The following is a 23,765-nucleotide window of genomic DNA, read 5'->3' on the forward strand; positions in this document are numbered from 1 at the left end:
TTTTTCCAGCAACCAAGGATTTCACCTGACTGCCGTGACTTTTCAAATATCACTGAGAGTGGCTTGGTGACTACATCACCCAATTCCGTCAGGACTGTCTATTAGATGCATAAACCATTTTGATAGAGTATTATTGCATCCATTTGTTTTTGACAAGACAAATACACAAGTGGGTAAAATACGGCTCCAACAGGACCTAACAGTATTTAGTGAGAATTTTGCTCTATGCTCAGTGGTAGAGCCAAGCACAGAAGTGCAGGGAAGGCAAGCTCCAAGCTGTGCTTAGCTCTGATGCTGATATATCCTGCCCTTGCTTCCTGGTATCTTGATTCTTCCTAATTCAATTTATTGATCTGTTGGTTTTTAGTCTCCTCTGTACAACTGTTTGCTGAATTTGCCACTGACTTTTTCTGCTGTCATTTAATGGATGATTATTGCATTAAGCATCAGTCTTTTGTTCTCTCACTTCTCCCTTCTCTTCCCATCCCTACAATCACAATATGGGTTGTTTACCTCCATCATTTCTTCTTTTGTTCAGAGCCCGTGCTTGTTGTGAAGCAGTCCAGCAGTCCCAGTAATCCAGCCAGCTTTTTTCCTGTGCCCACCTGGTGTGAAACACCACTCTGGTAACGAATGCATGGATGCCATACACTGGAGGCAACAGTGGCTTTCAGGTGATGGCAGAGGATTGTAGTTTTGGATGAGCTATGACAGATGCATCAACATAGCACAGAAGTATTTTAACTGTGGGGACTGGCACTGTCAGTTTGAGTGCTGTCTGACAGATCAGACTGGTGCTTTGATCTGTTCACTCACCTGTCACTTCCATTGAGCACTGGAAAATGCAAAGCCGCTCCCCTCCAGAACTCACCGTTCCTTTGTTGCTGAGGTGGCATTTTGCCCAGACAGGAGAGGCTTTCTGGGGCTCTTACTTCCTGCTGCATTGCTTGTAGTGAATGCGTGGTGTAAGCACCAACCATGCTGTGATCCTCCTGGTTTATGAATTCTTTCTCCTTTGCAAGACCACTTCCAAGCCACGACACTGTAGCTGTAAACGTTTTGACAGAGGCAGGTTTGCCTAAGCAGGAAGAGACCTTCCAGGAATGGAGTCATTTCACCTTTTCTTGCAGGGCAGGCCAGGTGCTCAGAACGAAAACCTCGGTTATTTCCAAATTATGCAGGAACTTCATATACAAAGGATATATAAATATGTGTATAAAAGATGCAGGCACATATTTTTTAGTTTTAGGAAAAGGTGTATTTGAGCACTGGGAAATGGGGAAGGGCAACAAACTCTATCTTTAAGATCAAATGCAAATGTACTGAATCATAACATTACACAAAATGCCCTGGGAAAAAGGATATAATTCTGTCTAGGATTCATCTGGCAACAGTGACTTTTTCTTTATTTCTTTACTTACAGATCCTTGAAAATAGAAATAGTGCAAAATATTGCTGCAAATGAAATAATCACTTTGATATTCTGAGATGCAGCAGAGAGCAAGTAACAAAAGAAATGCCTTAATTATCAAATAACTTGCACCCAACTTTGTTGATACAAGTTATCTTGGGTAGCAAACAGGTTATAATTACTGGTATTCATGTTGTTCTAGTGTGTTACCCAATTGTGCTGGACTGTGTTGTAACTGTGGTTGTGAAGTGTTTCCAGTTAACTTCTTGGTTATTACTTTAAAGGATTCCCCTCTGCGACCTCAGTCACGCCTGCCCCTTCAAACTGAGCATGATAGCAAAAGCCTCTGTTCACGATCAGACTTGACCCACGTGGCAAAATCACACTGAGCAAAAGTTGCAGCTGTGATGCAGAATCCCCTCTGTAGGAGCACAGTCCAATGCAAGCTTCCAAGGAGCCAGGAGAATAGTTTTGCATTTGCTGTGTGTAATCTGATCTGAAGGTTACAGAGCAGGTAATCCACCTCGGTGGGTGGCCCTCGCCAGCCTCCCACAGCACAGCTCTGCAAAGGGCAGCTGGGGGGAAAGTCTGTCCCCAGCTGTCTGCAGGCACCCACCTCCCAGCCTTGGCTCAGTCTTCATTAAGCATTTTTCATCAGGCTAGGATTTTCATTAAGCTGCTAGATTAGCTATGCACAGCAAGCCTTTCCTCAGGCCTTTGCTTTCTAAACTTTCTAAAGGAAAAAAAAAGCTATGCCTGTGCATTACAGCTGCTCGAATCAAAATATTTCCTTTGGCATGAGAGAAAGCATTGTGCATAGCCTTGTGAGTTCGGATGGTTCAAGCTCACACTGGATTCTTGTTGTTAGGGGACTTTAGCTCTCCCTCTGTAATAGTTGTAAACAACCATTAATTTTACAGCTAACTTTTTGTTTTTGTGAAAGTATTCCCCTTCCCTACTTCAGCATGAAGCATTCAATCCAAAACCAGGAACTGCAAGCTCTGGGGAGGGACAGCTCTACTCATGAGAAAAGATATCACTTTGCATGTGATGGAGAGGGAGCGGTTGTTTTAGTCCCACGGTCCTGCTGCATGAGCCTTAGAACACTTCTCAGTTGTTCTTTTGTTTTTTAATTACTGGTTATTCCACTTGTGTGAGTGAATCGGTTCATGCAAGGCCCAATAACTGGAGATGAGAAGGAAAGGTGTGCTCCACTTACTGGCATCACATGCTGCCTACTCAAGGGAAACTTGATGAAGCCTTAACACATAATTAGCTCGCTAGAATGGTGCTTTACTATTACCTGTCATGAGGAGCAGAAGACCTGCAATGTGCTGGGTGAGGCTTTCTTCCACAAGGAAACTGGTTGCTGCGATGATGCACCTGCAGAGATCAGCTGCAGCCATGCCTTGGAAGTATGGTGATTCTTCTGAGGTCTGTTGCCACCAAAACAGAAATAAAAAGTGGGGTTTGCAGTGAACATCCCTTCCCCTGCAGGAGAAAGGGGAGAGATGCTTAGAAACAGGCACTTGTGCAGCTGGCTGGTGCCAGGCAGACCAACAGTAGGAGCAACTCTATACCTACAAGTGCCTGTAAGTAGAAAGTAATCCTCTCTAGGATCAAACCAATGAGACTGCTGCATACGGATGCTTTTGTAGCTGTGCTATCAACCTCCCAGTTTTACATGAGCTATGTGATCATATGGCTTCAGCCACAAAAGATTCAGGATGTAGGTGCAGTATGGATTTATGCAAACACACCATGATAGACTTTGTTCTCTATTTCATCTTTGAGTTTAAATTTAAAGTAACTTGGATGGACATAAATGTTCCAGTTTCTGAAAGCTGAACGCAGACAGAATGCTCCATGCAGACAGGTTTTGCCATAATTATTTAGCATGTGGCTCCTGACGTCACCTTCTGAAACATCTGCTGCTGGATGTCCTCCAGAGATGCTGGAATGCAGTTTTCCAACCTAAGGTCTGCTAACTCCTGCAGGGGCAAGGGGAAAGGCAACCTTTCTACGCAAGCTAACATTTCATTCCTGCCTTGTTCTTAGGAAATGGACAAGGTGAGCTGTGCTGTCACTTAGGGAGCAGGTGACATTTGTACTGCTGGATTGTCTTTGACAGTTGAAAGGGATGTTGCACAAGCATACTCATTGGCTGGCAGACATGCTACATGGTAATAATGCACCTCTGAGAGATACCTGCTGGAGAAGTAGATGAGGTGCTCTGGTCTCCCCTCCTGGTGCTGGTAATGCTCCTCCTTTCCTACACACAGCTCTCATTGCAATTGGTTCCTGTCAGTCCTTCTCTGCCCTGCTCCTCCCAATACCAGTCCTGGTGTCCAAAGACCAACAAGTGCCAGCAGCCCTCAGAAAACATTTCCTTTTATGTGGGAGCATGACTACTTACTCCCTTGTCTTTGTCCCCCCTATCCACAGGATACTACTTTCTTCAGCGATTTCCCTCAGCAGCACATGCTGGCTGGGGCAGCAGTGTCTGTGCCACTGAACTTGCAAGGAAGAGTAAAGGAAGGGCCAGAGTGGCTTGCTTTCTTTCTTTCCTCCTCTCTCTCTTTCTCTCTTTCCTTTCCTCCTCTCTTTCTCTCTTTCTTTCTCAAGACCATTTCTCTTGTTTTTACTTTCCATGTTCTTCAGAGACACCAGCGCATCCTGCCATTGGCACCCTGCTCTTTGACATGACACCACAGAAATGACTGCTTTACAAGGAGGTAAATAGCCATGCAGCTGTATACAGCCAAGGCAACCAGCGCAGAGGGTCCCGTCCTGCATAGGTGCAGCTCCTTGAGCTTGCTCTGGTAAGGTGGTGCTTTCCCCTAACCACCGGTTCTCTAGCTGAAGATTCACGCCTTTAGATTTAAAGAGGAAGCATGCAAGGAAGAAGCTGAGTCTTCAGGCTGCCCACATTGTGATGAGGGAGAGAAGTATTTTTTTTCCTGTGAAGTATAAGGACTTTGTGTTTAAGGAGAGGGAGAAAGTGTCCAAGATGCACTCCTGCCTTTTTACACTTAAATTGGGAAGTATCCCAGGCTTGGCTCTTCTTCCTGGGCAGCAGGAGTATACCAGGATGGAGTGATGCGGGGGGGTCTCTTCACCTCCCTCCCACCTCCAGATCCAACCAGGCCCTCCACATAGCTTCCCTTCCCGCACTTTCTTTCGGGCACACTTATGACCACAACCAACACACAGTGTGGACGTTGGTGTTTTAGATCTTAAATGGCAGCTGGTCAGATGGGTTGGGAGCACAGTAAGCCCTGGAACTAATGCTGCCTCCAGCCTCGGTGACGTATGTTCTGTGGCTTTGGGGTGCTGTTGAGAACAGTAAGGGTTCATGGTCCCTGGAGGCACCACAGCAGCACATCACAGTGATTTGACTGAGGGAAGTCTGAGGTGAGAGCTGGTGTTTGTGTCTCTTGGTACGCATGGGGTTGGCTGAAGCTGAAAGGAGTTGTGACACCAACACCTGTATCTCTAGTGGCTTCAAAAAGAGCTGTTTGCTTTGCTCTGCCTGATTGTTTTGATTCAGGTAAGGCTGACAGCCTCCAAAGGATCGGATGGCAAGGAGCAGCAGCCCAGCCCGACCCTGTGGCTCTCGAGGCATGGAACGTGTCCTGCAGTGCCTCAAAGCCCCAGAAGCTGCTGTGTCCAGATTGGTCCTTGGCATAGCCTTCGTGTCGTGTTGCGTTGAGAAAAAGGAATAGGAAGGTATTTGGGTGAACAGGAATCAGAACAGAGAAACCCACGGGTCTTCTGTAAGATCAGAGAAAGCCCAGGCAATACGTGGGAATGGAAAGCAGGCTTCAAGCAGAGAAACAAGCTCGACGCCCGAACACCACTGCCAGCGCCGCCATGGCGCACGGCGCAGCGCTCACGTCCCTCGCGATCTGCGTCCCGCCCCGATGGGCCTCGTGGCTTCATCGCCTCACGCGGAGCTGCTGCTGCGGCGCATGCGCAAAAAAACACACGTCCGCCGCTCGCCGCGCACGCGCGGCCCGCCGGGGCGGGGCGGCGCGCATGCGCGTTGTGGCTGCGCGGCGCCATGTTGCCGGAGCGGGGCAGGGGGCGGCGGTGAGCGCTGCGGTCCGGCGCCCTCCCCTCCCCTCAGCTGCCCTCCCCCGTCCGGGGCCGCGGCCGAGCGGGGCTTCCCCCGGCACCATGAGCGGTGCCGGCGGGCGGGTGTGCGACCTGTCCCGGCGTAACCCCCAGGAGGACTTCGAGCTCATCCAGCGCATCGGCAGCGGCACTTACGGCGACGTCTACAAGGTACGGGCCCGAGAGTAGGACGGCCGGCACTCGGGACCAGCATCGATACCTGCGGGCGTGCGGGCCGGGCCCCGGGACAGCTCCGCGTTGGGCCCTCTGTCGGGCTCCGGAGCCGCGTCCCGTCGTTGCGGTGCCGGTTCGGGTAGCCGTGCCCCGTGCTGCCGCTGTCCGGGCCCGCTGCGGGCTCCGAGGGTGGGAGGCACCTGTGCGCACCTGGGGTGGCGGGGCTGAGCCTGGAGCTCCCTTAAGGCTTACGGCTGCTGGAAGCGTCGCTTCGGCACCGCGCTTCCCGAGCGGCATCGCAGTTTGGTTAACGAAATCGGTTCTGGAAGGCAGGGCTGTACCGGAGCGGTCCGAAGCGTTCTGCGATGGGAGGTTCAGTCGCTTTAAAGTAGCGCTGACGTTACCTCTGCCTTGAAATGAGCGTCCCTAGGGTGACGTCTTGTTTGGGTAGAGCAGTCTTTAGTTCAGGCTGTCTCGCTTGGATTTAAGAAAAGCTTCAGCACTCGTGTACCTGCCTTCTCAGTGTGCTAACCCCCAGCCCTATTCATGGCTTTATTGAAAAGGGTTATTGTGTTGTCTTGCCTACCTTGCTGCTTTGCAGTATTAGTGTGCTGTGCTAATAGCTATCCAAGCCTGCTTGCTTCACACTGTTTCTTATTTTTCTGCAAACTGCCCACTTGATGTTTATTGCATTTGAAACTGGTCTGCTGCCTGCGATCCCTTACTGATTGGGTTTGCTCAGTGCTCTGTATGTGACTGATGGATGTGAATTCTGTTTTCTGTGTCCACGGTTTTATTTTAAGGATGTTACCTCCATGCGTAGGCTGAATATATCTATTTACACTACCACTACGTGAGTGAGGCCTGCTAGTTTCTGTTGAATTTGTCATAGTTTTCTTGGTGATTATGATATTTACATTGCTGTCACCGTCGGTTCGCTGCTTGTTTAGCAGTCAACATTCAGCACGGCTTGTAACTTTTTGTTCTCTCTCAGAATGGATTTGTCTGTGTTTCATGTTTGCATGTGACAGCTGAGATGGAAGGTGATGTATTAGAACAAGGATATGTTGGGCTAAGTTTAAAAGTATTTATTTCTTGTTGGCAAAAGCGAGATAAACACTTTCTTACTTTACAACTAGGTTGAGAACAGCATAGGGAAAATGAGTCATGCTTTTCTCCTGAGAGAGTTATTGCCCATTTCATTTCGAGGCAAGGTGTTGCCCAGGGTGCCTTCAAAGAGGAATGTGAAATTAGTCTGAGAATCATAATGTGGCGTGGTTACTTCTGTGTCACAAAGAGGAAGTAATACACTCATGTATGTTATCCACGTGTGAGCTTACTAGGCCTTTGTCCTGAATTTGTGAGGGGGTTAATATTAAAGCCTCTTTGATTTGCTTAGTCTTGCTTTCTGTGGGTGAACTTTGCGGTCAGTGAAGCAGTCAAGCAGAGCTGAGGTTACTGATGTAAACACAGAGCTCGTCGGCGGTGGGGTTTCGGCAGAGCTGAACCAAGTTCTGGGTGTACTCAGATGACCTCAAACTAGTCCTTGAAAACTTCATTTTTGCCCCCTTTAGCAGGGAGAGCCGTATAGGAAGGTGTATTATTGCGGTAACAAGAGGACGTCTCCTTGTGTTGACATTCTTTCTGTATGCTGACCTTTCTGTAACCTGTTTTCCTGGCGAAGTTTGGAGGAGCTGAAAGCGGAGCGGGCTGGCATCCACTTCCTCAGCTCTTTTTCATTGAGCTGAGCTATGGAAATGTGTGGGCCTGCTGTTAGACAGGTGGAGCATTTTAAATAACAAAACAGATCTTAGTATTTATAAGAGCCAGTGGCGTGGAATAAACTAATGAGTTTGTAGTAAGAAAAGTAATGGGTAGTGTTTTCCATGTGATGAGCTCTTTATTGGATATGCATAGTCAACCTTATCTCTTCCAACCAAAGTTTATTGTAGGAGATGAAGCTGGATCTAGTTTTGTCTCATTCTTAGTTATTAGGATATCCCAGAGGTATAAACGCTGACATAATGTTTTCTGTGAGGGTCTGAAAGATGCCTAAAGGACTTAATAAATAACATTCCACTGAAAATATGTTGCTGTGATAGATAAAGCAATATTACAGAGCTCTCATTATCCATTTAGATACAGTGGAGGATTTATAATTGATTCCCTTGTCCAGTGATGTCTCCTGGCAGGATTGGTGAAGTCAATTAATGGCAAAATCAAGTTACTACCTTGGTAGCCCAGCTGTAACAAAACACAGACGATCTTCTAGTAGTGTTTTCTTGGAGCTAAGTGATCTTCCGTTCTGCGTTTTGTCTTCTCACTTGTCTGATTTTGTATGTCTTAACGATTGTACTTGTTAAATAACTTAATCTCTAAAGCAGACTTTGTATGATCTGAGAGCAAAATTGCTTTTCTGGCTGTAGTTGCGTGTTAGCAGAATTCTTATTTTCACCTTCTGTTTCTGTTGAATTTTCTCATCTGTAACAAGACTAGGAGAAAGGGCAAAGGCCTGTGCTGCTGTCACACAGTGAGTTCTGTCTTCTGTGTTTCTGTATTTCACTGTTAAGAAGACTTACATTGCGTGACACGGCCAGCAAGGCGTAAGGGAGGGCTTGTCCTTTTCACAGCCAAAACAGCATTACCCCATCCTGCCCCCTTTTGGGAAATAATTTTCTGGAGTGCAGTGAGGCAATCGCTTAATTACTTTATTTTGTCTGAGTTTTGGAGAGAGATATATATTTTTTGTCTCTTGGTATGAAATTACCAGTCTGATCAGACCTGTACCCAAGTTCTGTTTAGTTTTGGGTTGCAACTTCCACGTGGGATGTTCTAATGACTGTATTAATAATTAACATCCAAGTGCTGTAGTTTTCCTTTTCACATCCATACTAATACCTTTGGTTTTGTTGGTAACTCCATATAGATTTGAAGCATATTCCGAGGTGACTGTCGGTCCATTTTGTTTGTTCATATAGTTAACTTTTATCACAGTGTATCTTAAAAAAAAAAATCGTTTTGGTTTCATAAGCATTGAACTTATTTGCCATTGTGCAGGTTTTTCGTCTACTGTGGGTGCACCCTGCCAAAGATTCTCAGCATCTTAGAAGAATACTTTTCTTTCCGTTTTACTGAAAGCGATGCTTAATGATAATTAGGCTGGACTGTTGTTTCTGCGCAGCTATTGGTTGTGTCACGTCTGCTTCACCTCACTTCTTTTCGTTTGCTTGACATCTGATTTCAGAACAGAAAAAGGCCGATTTGTCTGCTCTCCTGTCCTTTGGTTTGGATATTATTTTTAGTGAGGAAAGTCACATTTAACCACCTCAACTGTTTGAGACAAAACGCTCAGATTCTGTTTCAGACTTTGATTTCTGACAATGCTCCTATGTTTTGCTGAGGGAGAACGTGTCCAGAAGAGATGAACCTGAAGAGTCTTCCATTTTGCATACAGGATTAATTTCTCTCCTGTGCTTCTCTTTCCTGGGATGATCTGATAAGCCATCCGTTCTTCAGGAGCAGAGAAGATGCAGGAATATTTCAGCAGTGCCTTTCACTTGTGTGCTTCTGATGCACATTTTAGTATTCTTACGTACCTTGCAGTAGTTCAAGCTCTTTCTGAAGGATAAAGATCCTTTTTGAAGGATCTATGTTTCAGGATTTCTTTGTTAAACAAAACATCCCTTGTTTTCTAAAGTTGTAGCCCTGTCAGGCTTTGGTGTCGTGCCTCCTACCAGAATGTAGAATGCTATTTATTTTTACCAGAACTGTTAGTAGTTCATTTCAGGTTAATTACAGCTGCGACTTCCTCCTAAGCTGTTAGATCAGATCAGCACATCTTACTATTGCCTGAGAGCCAGGGGATTCCCTGCCCTATTCCTAGCTTTAGTCGCTGCTCTCACTGCTTATCTTGCATCAGCTCTGGAGCTCAGCGTGCTGCCCAAGCCAGTGTGCTTAGCTAGCCTGGCAGAAAAGGGACCAAAAAAGGAGTCAGGTGGATTGCTGCATGCTGAGCATAGGCTCAGCTCCTGGCTTTGAGAGGGTGGCAAGCAGGGAATTGGGCAGCATGTAGGGTGGCAGAGCTGAGCTGGGTCTTTCTGTGCTGCAGATGAGTTATCCTAGGAAGTAGCAACTTATTTAGAAACTGCTTGTCCATGTTTGGTCAGCAGTTAACGTGTGAAGTAGTTGAGACCAGAAGCAAGCTATAATTACTGTCTTAGACTTTGCTTCTTGGCCCAATTTCTCTTGTAGCATTGCATATTTGATGTTACCAGCCTCCATTTGAAGGACAAATAGCTGGCAAGTGATTTACCTCTTTGGACCCTGGATTTTATGGCTGTACTGCACAGGCCTCTCCCTGTTGTGTGTATACTGCTGAGGCACGTAGTAGGCACGGTACTAAATGTGAGCATTCCTCTTCCTTTGCAAACACATCCCATGCACATCTGCTTGTCTTCTGCTTGGCTAAGCAGAGCTCATGCATGGAGCTCATCTGACTACTGTGCTATTCCATAGCTCTTCCATTCTCTATTTTGGAGTAATAAGATCCCTCCAATTGTGAGGCAGTTTTGATTAACAGAATTTTGTATAATGCAATAACAACAGCAAAAAAAGACTTTTCTATCTTATATTTATAGTAAGTGGCAGTTTTTCAGGTAACATTTTGATCTGCCAACTGTCTTCACAGCGGTGCTGGTAATGATTCCTGTTTGAACAGGCAGCGCTTCTTCAGCTTGACTTAAGTTGTTGGGTTTTTTTGTCCTCATTCACTGGTTCTGATGAGTAGCTTTGTATGGCTTTCCAGAGCCCACTGTAAGGGTTGTATACATTTAGCGGTATGCCTGTGGACCAGCAACACCATCTTTGCTTCTGGAAAACCCATGCAATGCATTCTTGTTGAAACAGTTCACTTCTATAAGTGGGGAATTGTACCCGTTTTGATTTCTAGATAGATGACTTTGTGGTAAAGATGGCGAAGTAGGGATTGTGTTTTGTGAAGTCTGCCAGAAATGCTGGCGGGAGGTAAAGCTGCTGGTGTGTGCTGTTCCTCATCCTCATGAGGGCTGGGAGTTGACCCCCCCCAGAAATGTGTTTTTTTGACAGAGACCACGAGTCTTTGAAACTGTTGATTGCTTTTTCTGACGAAAAAGTACTTGTTTGAAATTGCTCTTCAGCCAGCCGTGTCTTATTTATGCTCTAATTTCAAAACCTGTATGTCCATTACAGCTTGACTGTGATTATGCTGAATGAAAGCATAAGGCAGGTCCTCAACATACCAAGCTATTGTGTAGTATGTACACAAACATTCTCCCAGTAGGCTTCAGAGCCGACTATCATTTTCAGAGTGTCAGTACAGTTGGAAGTGCTGTATGTTTTCCACTGTCTCATTTATGGGCGCTTGGGCAGGGAATTGTTTTCCAACAGATGTCTCCAAAGCGATTTGATGAGATCTAGGAATACTTGTTGGGGTACCTGGTCCTCATCCTTTGTGAGGAGCCCTTGTACCTCATACCTTCAGTGTTAATAATCCAAATGGAATAGGATACAAACTGCTACCTTATGTAGGTTGCTGATTTCAAGTCGTGTTGTCTTAAGGAATAATTCATGCCCTGAAGCAGCTGGTAATCAGCCCTTCCTGAGGGCAGTGCTGACCCACGTTAAATCAGGTTGTGTTCCTGCTTTCTAATATTTATGAGTCCAAGAAGATAATGGTTGAGAGAACGGCCAGCTGGCTGAGGAGTCCTGCTACCGCTGGTGTTGGAGCAAGGAGGAAACGCTGCATCTTTTTGGCTTCAGCATTTGTTCTTTCCCACCCGCAGTTCTTCAGTGTCCTGCTCTCAAAAGAAATGTTTGTGACAGGAGGGATGGTATCAGCCGCAGAGTGTGGAGAGTGCAGGTTTGGCGAAGTTGCCAGCTGCTCAGCATTTCTTCCTTTGGCTGGGATGGAGCACGTCCTGCTGTGGTTGTATCTGTAGATTTGTCTGTCTGCTGTTGATAACTTTTCTGGCATTACTGTCACGTGGTAATTAACAACAAGAAGCTCACGTGTTTTATTTGGCAAAATTTACTTCAAATTTTTCATTAGTTTCTACCCAACTTGTGTCTTAGTTTGGTTGCCGTAACATTCTGCAGAGCACAGTGACCTTCAGTTAGAGATTCCTGACAGCTGATCACAGCATGAGGTGTGTGTAGGGAGGATGTACCAAACAACTTGTCTTCGTTAGACTGGCAGCATCCCTGAAGCCTCTGCAGTGGTCTCCCAGCTTTGTTTGCACATCCCAGCTGAATGCAGGATGCCTAACTGCAGATCTCGCTGTTTCCACTCACCACAGTGGTATTTCATTGATTTCTCTTGCTAGCTGTTTCAAAACATGTCTTCTAGGATAAACAAGACTTGCAGATTATCTTATCTCTTCATTAAATTATAATTAATCTTTCTTGTTGATCTCAGAGGTTAAAAGTGTACTGGCTTTCAGTTTGTGAACGTCTGGCCTCTGTTTCTTCCTATGAAAGTAGGTGTTAAGGAAAAGCAGTAAGGAATAAAAATCCTACTTCAGCAGTGCCACTTTGTCTCTTGAGTCACCTTCGTTCTCTGTTATAGATGAAAGGAACCGATATTTTTGCTATTTTTAGTATCTGTAGCATCTTTGTTGCTGCCACAAAGCGATGATCGGAGACACTGCTGCCATCAGAGGAGCACACAAATAATGGCTTACTGGGAAAGGACTGCCAGGCAGATTTTGTTTTTAACTCTTCTTTCTGTAACCTGTCACATTTGGACTGCTGTCTGACTTCCGTGGGTTTCTCACTGATCTCAGGATCTATTCATAATCATCTGCCTTCAAAATATTTGTAAATGCCCATGCTTCCAGCATCACGGAAGAGCACAGCCACCGCAAGGAGCAACAAGAGGTCTAAGGTCAGCTGTGCAAGGAACTAGCTGAGTAGACCCCTAAACACAGGAATGCACACTGCATTTATTTCCAGACTGGCTATTTTTTGTAGCATTTTGATTCGTCCTGCTTCTTTTCCATCAGTTATGGCAATGGAAAAGCCATCAGCCAGCTTTCAAGCTGCTGTTGGGTCAGTGCCTTACAGCACTTGATCAGTTGTGGCTTTGTAGAGCAGTGCCGTGGATCAGTGTTTGCTTTCTTTTTTTATAAAGTTAGCTTTAAAATATATTTGAGAAGGGGAATCTCGCTAATAACCACAAGCCTCTGATCTGCTAAGTGACTTAAAACCAAGACGATTAACAAGTTAAAGGTAGTGGCCTCTCTTTGTCCTTAAATTAATTCTATAATTAGATATATAATTCTTCCACAGATCTGGCACTTTTTTGCTTTGAAAGTGGATGGGGAAAAAGGAAAAAGCACGACAGGCCTCGTGTTCTGGGCTCTGCATAGAACACAGAGTGACATTTGGTGCAGCCAGTGACTGTCCTGTGCGATGCAGCACTGGGCACTGAGACTGCCCTGTGGAGAGGGGAGGCAGGAGCTGAGCATCCTTCGGAGCAACCAGGATTATTGTTAATTATGTTTCTTTCAATGGCTTTTTAAGAATTTAGTGACATTATTCACTCGGTTGTGGAGCTACTGTGTATGGAAGGGAAAGGCTATTTTAATTCTTTCTAAATCATTCATTTGCACACTTGTCTTCTTTGCAGCCTTACAGAGAGAAAGTTGTCATGACTGAGTGCAGGGATCAAGGGGCAGGCGGTACTTACAGGAGCAGAACGTGTTGTGTCTCCCTCTTGGGAGTCTCAGAAGTAGTTGCACACTGCAGGGTAGAAGCACGAGATCCTCCCTGGGCCCTGCTTGTCTGCTTTGAGATCTGTCCATATTGTGATTACTTTTCAAGCAACAGTTCAGTGGCCAACTTGTTGGAATTTAACAGGGAAGTACAGCACAGTCAAGGACTTGCATAACATGGGGCTGTTGTGTGCCAGCACAGAGCTTCTTAAGCATGCTTGCAGTTTCAGAGCTCAGTACAGAGCTCTGCTGAGAAGAACTGGGGTTGTGGTTGATGAAAACCTTAATGTGAGTCGGTGTGTGCCTGCAGCCTGGAAGGCCGGTGCTGTCCTGGGTTCCATGAGAAGAGGGGTGGCCAGCAGAATAAGAGAGGGGATTGTTCCCCTCTACTTCACCCTCATGAGGCTACATTGGTAGTGCTGCAACCAGGTCTGGGGCCCCCAGCACGGGGAAGAACGTGGAGCTGTCATAGAGGGTCCAGAGGATGGCCCTAGGGTGGAGCACCTCCCCTAGACAGGCTGGGCTTGTTCAGTCTAGAAAATAGAAGGCTGTGGGCAGGTGTCATTGCAGCCTTCCAGTATTTAGAGAGAGTTTATAAACGTGAGGGAAATCAGCTTTTTAGACAGTGATAGGACAAGGGGGAATGGTTTTAAACTAAGGGAAGGGAGGTTTAGATTAGATATCAGGGGGTTCTTCACTGTTCTTCACTGACAGAGTGGTGAGGTGCTGGCACAGGCTGCCCAGAGAGGCTGTGGATGCCCCTTGCCTAAAGGTGTTTAAGACCAGGTTGGATGGGGCCCTGGACAACCTGATCCTGGGCAACCAAAAGGTTGACAACACTGCATGTGACAGGGGGTTGGAGCTTGATCTTAGGATCTCTTCCAACCATTCTGTGATACAGGTTAGCTGCTTATTGTGTTTGTGACAGTTTGCTTTTGAAGAAAAAAAATCCAGTATGAGAGGATCTGCTGGAAGAACATTTCCTACAAGTTTGTATTGGAGAAGAGCATGCAAGCTCTAGAGTTCTCTTTGGTTCAGTCATCAAGCACAGTCATGGATTATTCTATCTAACTGAAGTATATGCTGTAAGCTCAATGAAAAATAAATGCATGCTGTACTTGCAAGTCTAACCTCACATTCAACATAAATATGCAAGACATTTTAATTTATTGGCTCCTTCTGTGGCTGTTCTGCTTTAAAATAACCCCAACAAATGATTTCATTGTTTTGGGTCCTTGTGTTTCTCAGTTGCACTTTGATTCTGCATTGTTAGAGAATCTCAAGCGGAGGGCACAGAATAAATTGCTGTGTTGTGCTCTCTAAATACTGATTTTATTGTTTGTTTTTTTGTAGGCTAGAAATGTCAACACGGGTGAGCTAGCAGCAATCAAAGTAATAAAGTTAGAACCAGGTAAGTGGTCACTGAAAAATATTTACGTTTGAAATATGTTTTTGTAAAATCAATTGAGTTTAGTATTGAAAAAGGGATATTCACTGGAGAGGAGAAAATACTTTATTTCAAAAACTGACATACATGACAAACAAGGTATGAGAGGAAAAAACATTGGTTAAGGGAAAGCTGATTAAAATTTCAGCATGAGTTGCGTTTTTTGGCTTTAAGTATTGTATTTTCAACTCATGTGGTATGAAAATCTGCAGAGAACAAAACAAGAGAGGAAGGCAGAAAATTCCCCTGGAGAAAATGAGAGGGAGAAATAAAAAGGAAAGGTGATAAAATAGGTGAGCGTTAGTTGAGTATTGAGAATTGAGTAAATTTCCTGCAGTTCTCTGGCAAACTCTGATTAAAACTTTATTATATGATGGATTTTTGCTTGAACCATGCTTATGTTGTTATCTTGTAAGTGCATATGCCAGCATTTCTGTTGCAGGCCTGTAAGTGCTGTTCTGTTGATATGATAGACATGTTGAACATGAGTGCAGTAATTAGGGGAGTAAAATGGCCAGCCTTTTTGTTTGGCTCTTTAACTGTTGGTGTTCCATCTCAAGGTTTATGTTGAGGTAAGTGATGGAATGCTTCAAATATTAGCTGGTTTTATCTTTACAGAGTTTGCAGCTGAGAACTAAAAGGAATTATTACTTTCTCCTTTTTTTGTGTGTGTCTTAGATTCTGGAGGCGTAGGTATGTTTGAAAATATAAATTCAAGACACGACAGTAGGTTACAACGTAGTTCCAAAAGTGTCCGTTCATCTGCAGCTTTGATTGAATCTGATGGTTGTGTCAAGTTCTGCTGCTGTGGCTCATTAGAGCAGCTCCCATCATTGGAGGACGTGGCTGTGCGCAGCGCGGGTTTTCTGCAGCCGGCTGCGTATCCCCGTGGAACTACAAAGCTAAAGCAGGGAAGGAGAGTTGCATAGTGAAGAAAGGAGAAAAGACAACGTCAGCCTTTCATGTAATGCAGTTTTTCACTTAGCTGACTCCTTGCCCTCTTTCGGAAATATGGAGTGGCTTATTACATGGAGTGGGACTCGCTGAATGACACTGCGCGCATTATCTGAACAGCAGGCAGCATGAGGATGCGCTGCTGCTGAGGGAGCTTGCTCTTGTGCTGTGTTGGCAGGGATAGCGTCTGGCATCTTGCAGCTGAATCAAGTATTTTTGGCAGCCTTTGGGCACTAAGAGGAGTACAAAAAGATGAGCTTTAGTTACCCTGAGTTTGCTTGGTGAGCTCAGCTTTTCTCTTCGTAATTGTCGCTTCTAGTTGGAGTAGAGGGTTGACTCACAGCTTCATAAGTGTCCACGTTCCAGAAGGGCAGTACTGGCTTACATGTCAAGTTTTGCAGACTTGGGGACAGTGTGAAAATGAAGAGCTAATTGTGGTTGGTGTTCGCAGTGCTTTAATATTTTGGGTGCAAATGAAAGCACCCTTCAAGTGCTGTAGGAATCGCCGAATCATAGAGGTTGGAAGGGACCTCTGAAGATCATCTTGTCCCAACCTCCTGCTAAAGCAGGTGTTTCCTTGACATAGGTTACACAGGAGCTGTATTCCTTCACAAAGATACCTGCTTTCACGTTAAAATATTTTCTTCTTTGCTCTTCAGCATTTGCTTGGAGTATTTGGCTAACAGGAGAGTCAGGATACAGCATGCCATCAATAATAAGCAATTGGCTATGAAGCTACCTTGCAGTTTCAAATTTGCTTTCAGTAAATATAACAGCATGTGGATATCAGCTTTGAGGTGCCAAACTGTTAGATGACTGGTATTTTAATGGTTGGGAGAAACCCAACCATATTTACTTAGATAATAGGTTGGCCAGTTCTGCTGGAATTCATTGTGTTACATTTGAAACTTAGCAACAACTGTATCTGATAAGTGATTTTTTGAGTTATGGCAGCAGATAAATAGAAGTGTATTGTCTATATTGAGCTTTTTAGACAGCAGCTTTAGCTTCAGTTAAAAAAAGTCTAATTTTAGAGTTTTGCTGAAGTGTCCTATAGCAATAGAGAAGAAGAGTTTTGACACGCTTTGCATTTCACATTTCTTGAATTTGCTTTAAGTGTCTCTTAACCATTTAGCTTCATGAACAACTTTTAATTTAGAGCTCCAGGCTTATTTTAGATACAAGTCCTTGAAGCCAGTAAGAATGAGTTGTTTTTTGTACTGTATGTATTTAGTAGCTAAGCAAACTTCAGAAGAAATCCTTCAGAAATAGCATACTAGAATAGCTGTAGTTTGCTCCAGCTTGAGAGATGTCAGGAGAGTGCTACTGAAATGCAAAGGAACATTTGATGTGTTTCTCAAAAATAAAAAAAGGCTGTCAGATGTGTTATTGGCATTGTCTTACATCTTGAGTTCTCTCGCCTTCTCTAACTTACTTACTAAATCCCTGCATAACACCACTGAAACAAAAACATCTCTGGAGAAAGCATTCAAGGTGTTCCATTTTGTGTACATCTATCTCAATGTATGCATCTGGTAGGAATCTTTCATAGACAAGTGCAGCCAAAGTACCAAGTCATAAGATGTCTGTCAGTGTTTTATCTGTATGTCAGTTATGTGCAATCCACAAACGTGTGTGCTTGTGAGTCTACTGAGAAGTTGCTGCAGTATCATAGAGTTTTGTTCAGGAAGGTGATAGGATGCATGTTGGACATACGGCCAAAAATAGCATAGTTTTGTCATGTTTGAGGAACCTGGAGTGTTGGCAGGGCATATGTAGATGGACAGAGCGGGGCCTGAGGGAAAACAGAGCTGAGGAAGATGTGACACCTCCCGAAGAAGTATCCACAGATGTGAAGTCTGTCTGGCCACAATGAGACTTATTATTTGTAAGAATATTGTTACTTATTGCTAACAAGCATTCATTTACAGTTGTTTTCTATGCATGTGAAACTAGCAGATAATTTTAATTCCTCAACATGCTTTTTCTGTAAACATGTACTGAATGTCTAGTTGAAGTGCAGATGTGGGCCAGGCCAATGATAATATTCATTCTTCTTTTCAGGAGAAGATTTTGCTGTTGTGCAGCAGGAAATCATTATGATGAAAGACTGTAAACATCCAAACATTGTTGCTTATTTTGGCAGCTATCTCAGGTACGGTTTGGTTCTTTTGCTTGCTTAAAAATGCCTCGATATTGACTTGAAAAGGATAGGTCCATAGGGTGACAAAGGCAAAACACAATTTACCTAATAAATACTATATCCTACTATATTTACTTTTTTCCCTTTTACTGTGAAATGTGTTCACCTTGCTGCAGTCTCTTTCTAGAAATAATGTTTCTCAAAGTCTTTCAATGACTGCAGCTAAAGACAAGAGACATTTCATTTCAGTGAAATGTCTCTTAAATTTGCAGAACTTTATGTTGCATAATACAGAGTTTTTGGCAATACTATGACTTAATTGTTCTTGCCATGTGAAATTGTGACAACATGAAATTGAGTGTTATGGGGAAATAACAAACCACAGTTCTTCATCTCCTTTTGTTTTCATTTTCACCTCGTTTAAGAGTACTGGTGCTATAATGCTTTGTAAAGGAGAGGCTTCTGCTTGCATTCAGGTTTTCGCACATCTTTTATCTGGAGCAGTATAGATAGAACACTACAGCTCTGCAATCTTGACAGTATGCTAGACCTTCTTTGTAGTAGAAGGATGCTAGATTGAGGTATTCGTGTGCTTAGTAGCCTTCAGCAGCTCCAGCTGAAGTTTTCCATGATAGCCATCTGCTGCAGATGAAAATTTTCAGCAGTATTGGCCAGGTGCTTCAGAGAAGATACAGGTGTTTGTACATGAAAATGTTTGAAATTACCATCTCTGAAGAAGGAATTTGGCTGCTTTATTTGGTGCGCACCTTTTCTATTTAGATCTAAAATACTATTTCTATTATTTCTATTCTGTTATTAATCTATTTCTTTTACCTTAATTCCAGATCTGTTAGGGCTTGTGAAAGCCCAATTACTGTTTTCCTTACAGCTGGCAGGCTTGGTGCACATTTGCAGTACTGGGGAAGAGCTGAATGTGCATTCCCTGGCTCACTCAGCCCTTGTGAGGCGTTCCCTGTCTTACTCTAGGTGATCCAAGATGGAATGTTGAAGTGGAGAGCATGGAGTGCTCTCTTGTGCTGGTGGTTACCTTGGCGCTGAGTGCCTGTGTTGCTGCGGCTGGTCAACCTGAGCCTGCCAGCATCAGGGAGGCAGCACTGGGAAGGAGGCAAGGCCCTAGCAGCAAATGCTGGAGGGTGGTTGTGTGCCTGGTAAGGAGTGTGGAGGTGCTCTAAGGAGTTTGTTCTGCCTCCATCCTGAACACTCACTGAAACCGTGTGTTATCAGTGGCGGGGATTCATTGCGTTGTTCTCTGTGTAAGGATGTCCTTAGCTGTTTGATGAGTAAAGAAGTATGGCACGCTCGGATGTGGTTCAAGTCAACAAGACTTGGGTTTTAATTAAACTTATGCTATAGCCATTTCAAAGGGCTGTAGTGGAAAACCTGCTTCACTGCCATAGGTTAGTGTGCATTGAGGATGTGTCCAAGAGGAAAATGAATTTTCAGAGTAAGATGAAATATGCTGAAAGAACAAAGAGGAAAGCAGACCATCCGTGGTCAACAGATCACTGAAATGAACATCATGCGTGCTGTGTGCTGGTTGAGGCAGGGAGTTGTGTTACCAAGAGCACGTGGTTATGTACTGCTTGTATTCTGAGGCACACAAAGGGAGCAAAGTCTGATTATAAAATCAACAAGGCGTGCTGTTCTGGCATCCCTTACCTCAGAGGGTGCTTGTCTTGGCAGCTTTAATGCTGAGCTGAGCTGTGAGCTGTGTAATGCATGGGTTTGTGTGAGTGTGTGTACAGATAGACTGCATTCATGTAGGGACTTGGTTCTCCAGGCTTCCACTGCAAGTGTCTGTGCTTCAGTTTGGACTGCTTAAGTTTAACTTGAAGATCACTTGCATTCGGTGCAGTGCTGGCAGGCTTTTTCCTGTGCACAAATAATCAAGTCTTAATACTGATACGTGCCCTGAAGTCACATAAAAGATTTTTTGTATTGAGAATTTGTGGAGTTGTAAGCTGATGCCAAGCAGACTAACAGCTTGTCAGGTGGCCAAGCTGGCTCTTTAGGAGAGCGTTTGGAAGCTTGGTGTTATGGCGATGGAGGTTTTTGAATTAAAATTGCATGGTAAAATTGTGTAGTTGGGGTCAGATACTGTCCCACTCTCCTGTTGTACCTCCTTAATCCTATTCCCAGTCTCAAAGCCTACTGTTCTTTGGCAAGAGAGCATTTCATTAAGATGTCCTCTTTCACATGGGATGCCTTTCTGCAGTACTGGAAAGGAAGCAGTGTTGCCATTTTTCTTGATGTGAGACATTAGTCTTGCATGCTCCTGTGACAAGCAAGTCATTCTTATAAAACTGTAAGGAAGACTGATTTCACAAGAAAGAAGTAATTGAATGGAGGAGGGGAGGGCTTACAATCTGTAGTGCTGTTGGATTTACTTTGAGTTGTTTTTCTAATGCTTAAGCTTGTGATAAGAATGTGCCTGCTCCACTAGTGGCTGTTTCTGGAGGTGAGGTTGCTAGCTTTGTAGAGACACTGACACATGCATCCAGCTGCCTTATCAGCTGTGTTTAACCAATCACAGTGGGAATGGATTGCTTAGAATCACAGAATTGTAGGGGTTGGAAGGGACCTCCAGAGATCATCAAGACCAACCCCCTGCCAAAGCAGGTTCCCTACAGCAGGTCGCACAGGTCGGCGTCCAGGCAGGTCTTGAACATCTCCAGAGAAGGAGACTCCACCACCTCCCTGGGCAGCCTGTTCCAGTGCTCCGTCACCTCACTGTAAAGAAGTTCTTGCGCACATTTGTGTGGAACTTCCTATGCTGCAGCTGATGTCCGTTTCCCCTTGTCCTGTCTCCATTCACCACTGAAAAGAGACTGGCCTCACCACTATGGCCCCCACACCTCAGATATTTATAGACCTTGGATCAGGTCCCCTCTCAGTCTTCTTTTCTCAAGACTGAACAGACCCAGTTCACTCAGCCTTTCTTCATAGGGGAGATGCTCCAGGCCCTTCACCATCTTTGTGGCCCTCCGCTGGACTCTTTCCAAGAGATCCCTGTCTTTTTTGTACTGGGGAGCCCAGAACTGGACACAGTACTCCAGATGAGGCCTTACCAAGGCAGAGTAGAGGGGGAGGATCACCTCCCTCGACCTGCTGGCCACACTCTTTTTAATGCACCCCAGGATGCCATTGGCTTTTTTGGCCATGAGGGCACACTGCTGGCTCATGGCCAACCTGTCATCCACCAGGACACCCAGGTCCCTCTCTGCAGAGCTCCCCTCCAGCAGGTCATCCCCCAACCTGTACTGGTGCATGCAATTATTTCTCCCTAGCTGCAAGACTCTACACTTGCTTTTATTGAACCTCATCTGGTTTCTTACTGCCCAGCTCTCCAGCCTGTCCAGGTCTCACTGAATGGCAGCACAGCCTTCAGGCTTGTCAGCCAATCCTCCCAACTTCGTATCATCAGCAAACTTGCTGAGGGTAGCTACTATCCCCTCATCAAGGTCATTGATGAAGATGTTAACAAGACCGGACCCAGCACAGACCCCAGACCACAGGTCTCCAGCCAGACTCTGCACCACCAATGATGACACTCTCTGCTCTGCCAGTCAGCCAGTATCCAGCTTAGGATAAATAGAAGAATGCAATTTGATGACTTTTTGAGATTTCATGTGAAAACAGACCATGAACAAACATTTTACAAACTTACAAAATTGTTAGATTTCACTTCAGTGTGAGTTTTGAGATTTAATTGAAACCTCTCGTGATACTTGAGCTGGAAATGCTTTTTCTGTATTAAGGGGGTGAGGAGGAAAGTAGTTTTCTTCCAATCGGAGATAAGAGGCATATCTTGGCATACCTGGAATTCAGTTTTGGTATGTACAGTTTTATTTTGATGCTCCTGTGCTTCTGCTTGGTCCCTTTCACACATGGTGTACTGCTTCTCTTTTGTCTGGGGAGTTGAATGGCTGCCTTTGAACCCTCTCATTATCTGACCTTTTGTTTTTGTAAATATCTTTCAATACTAAGAAAAATACCATCATCCTATGCTTGGCATTTCACTGTGTGTTGTTCCTGTGCTTTTCTTCTGTTTACATACGGATTTCCCAGGCAGTTGAATTTCTGCCATGCTGTTAGCCTAGGTGTTAGGTTGCAGGCTCTAAATGGTACTGTTGATCCTGCCTCTGTGTTTTGTTTGCTTTGCTTGCCATTTGCTCTGAGGACTCAGACAACTGTATATGTATGCTGTAACTGTTGATTACATGGCTCTTCACCGTTTCTCAGAGCACTTAAGCACAGTAAGAAAAGGTTAGTGAGTCAGAAATAGTCTCCTCTTTTCATGCTCTTACATTTTTTAACTTTTCTATAGGACTTTTCCACACTGGGAATTTGTGCCCAATGAGTGAAGTTGTGAATTTACAGCATGTAACTTTTTCATATTTCCTACTGTGCGGGCACTCTGCTGGGCTCAGGGCTGCTGGGATTTTCTGTGCCAGGGCTGCTGGGATTTTCCTAGCTTTTCCCCATTTCCATGCTGGCATCAAAACAGGGTGCAGCGTGGGCAAGAGTGACTTTCATGTGTCCCTGAGTCCTGTATTGCTGTAGGGAACAGGCACAGGTCTTGCAAGTGTCTTTCTGGTGACTTTTTCACTCTTGTTCCACTTGCTGATATGGATAATTCTGATGTCTTTCGCAAGTACTGGCATCATTTCTGTCTGATATTGATCAGTTATTTCAATGAAATGTCTTTGTATTATTTCAGAATAGCAGTGCTTTAATTAACCCTTAAAACTGCATGCTGTAACTGTGACTTCTGTTGAATGAAACCTTTATAATACGTAAACAATGCCCTTCCTATGGCACTGTTTTTGAGGGGTACATTGAGGATGGACATGTAGGAGGAGATTCATGAAAGGCTTGGAACAGGGCCTGTTTTGGCTGTTACCTGTGAGAAGTACATTGTGAGAAATACAAGCAACTTAGAAGGGCAAGGAATAAGGTCATGGCCATGCAGAATGCTTCCAGGAGTGCTGGTGTTGCTCACAGGAGCGTCTGAGCTATTCTCACAAAGCCTTGTGAATGCAACAAACCCCAGACCAGGGGCCGTAAGCAAACTGCAGAGCATCACCAGTCTTCCCTTTGGTTGTCCTGTGTCTCAATCTGCCCTGAGGTGGCTGAGTGTGATTTTTCTCTCCTGTGTGTTTTGAAGGCCAGGAATGGCCAGGTGTGTCCCACATTTTCTGCTCTACAAAGTGCCTCTCTGCCTCTGCACTTGTGACATCTGTCTCACCAGTGAAAATTACTAAGTGAAAATGGAAGATGAAAACCATAACTATACCTTTTGTACTCTACTGTTCCTTTGATTCCTTCAGTCTGTTGCCTGTTCCTGGAAGGAACTTTTTACTGCGGTACAATGAATCAAGCTGAATTCATTCTTTCTGTCAGAGAAATGAAAGAGCTGCCATGTACCCCCTGCCACCCAATATACCCACAAGTATTTTCCAGGGAAAAGACATCACCTGAGTGGTCACTTAGTCACAACAGGGGCTCCATTCTGCCCAGCTTTGGCTGTAGCAGTAGTTTTACTCCATTTGTTGTGAAAGAAATTGAGTTGAAAGATGTCCCTCGGGCTTTCTGTATTATGAGTTTGTTTCTTCGTCTTGTTTGTTTTCTTTTAATTGTTCTGTTCTGAAAGATGTGGAGGGGAAAGGAAAATAAAAAAGAAATAAGAACCCACTGTATTTTCTGTACCCTCAGTAAAAGTAGATTTAATTTTTATAGTACATCTTCAAC

The 23,765-nt window shown here is 44.5% G+C and overlaps 1 protein-coding gene across 5 annotated transcripts in view; it reads left to right on the top strand.

The window, feature by feature from the left end:
• The first annotated feature begins 5,462 nt into the window (after positions 1-5,462).
• MAP4K3 (mitogen-activated protein kinase kinase kinase kinase 3) overlaps positions 5,463-23,765 on the top strand; it is an 81,798-nt gene continuing 63,495 nt past the window's right edge. For 3 of the 5 annotated variants that reach the window (XM_052695844.1, XM_052695869.1, XM_052695875.1), the window contains exons 1-3: positions 5,464-5,698; positions 14,803-14,860; positions 17,915-18,005. In XM_052695844.1, coding sequence (XP_052551804.1) covers positions 5,591-5,698; positions 14,803-14,860; positions 17,915-18,005 — 257 coding nt within the window. In that variant the 5' untranslated portion in view covers positions 5,464-5,590. Of the gene's footprint in view, positions 5,699-14,802; positions 14,861-17,914; positions 18,006-23,765 lie in introns of all 5 variants that reach the window. The other 2 variants (XM_052695854.1, XM_052695860.1) reach the window with 1 other exon arrangement.

This window comes from Tympanuchus pallidicinctus, unplaced genomic scaffold, assembly GCF_026119805.1.
Source record: "Tympanuchus pallidicinctus isolate F22 unplaced genomic scaffold, pur_lepc_1.0 scaffold1, whole genome shotgun sequence".
NCBI classification, from domain to species: domain Eukaryota; kingdom Metazoa; phylum Chordata; class Aves; order Galliformes; family Phasianidae; genus Tympanuchus; species Tympanuchus pallidicinctus.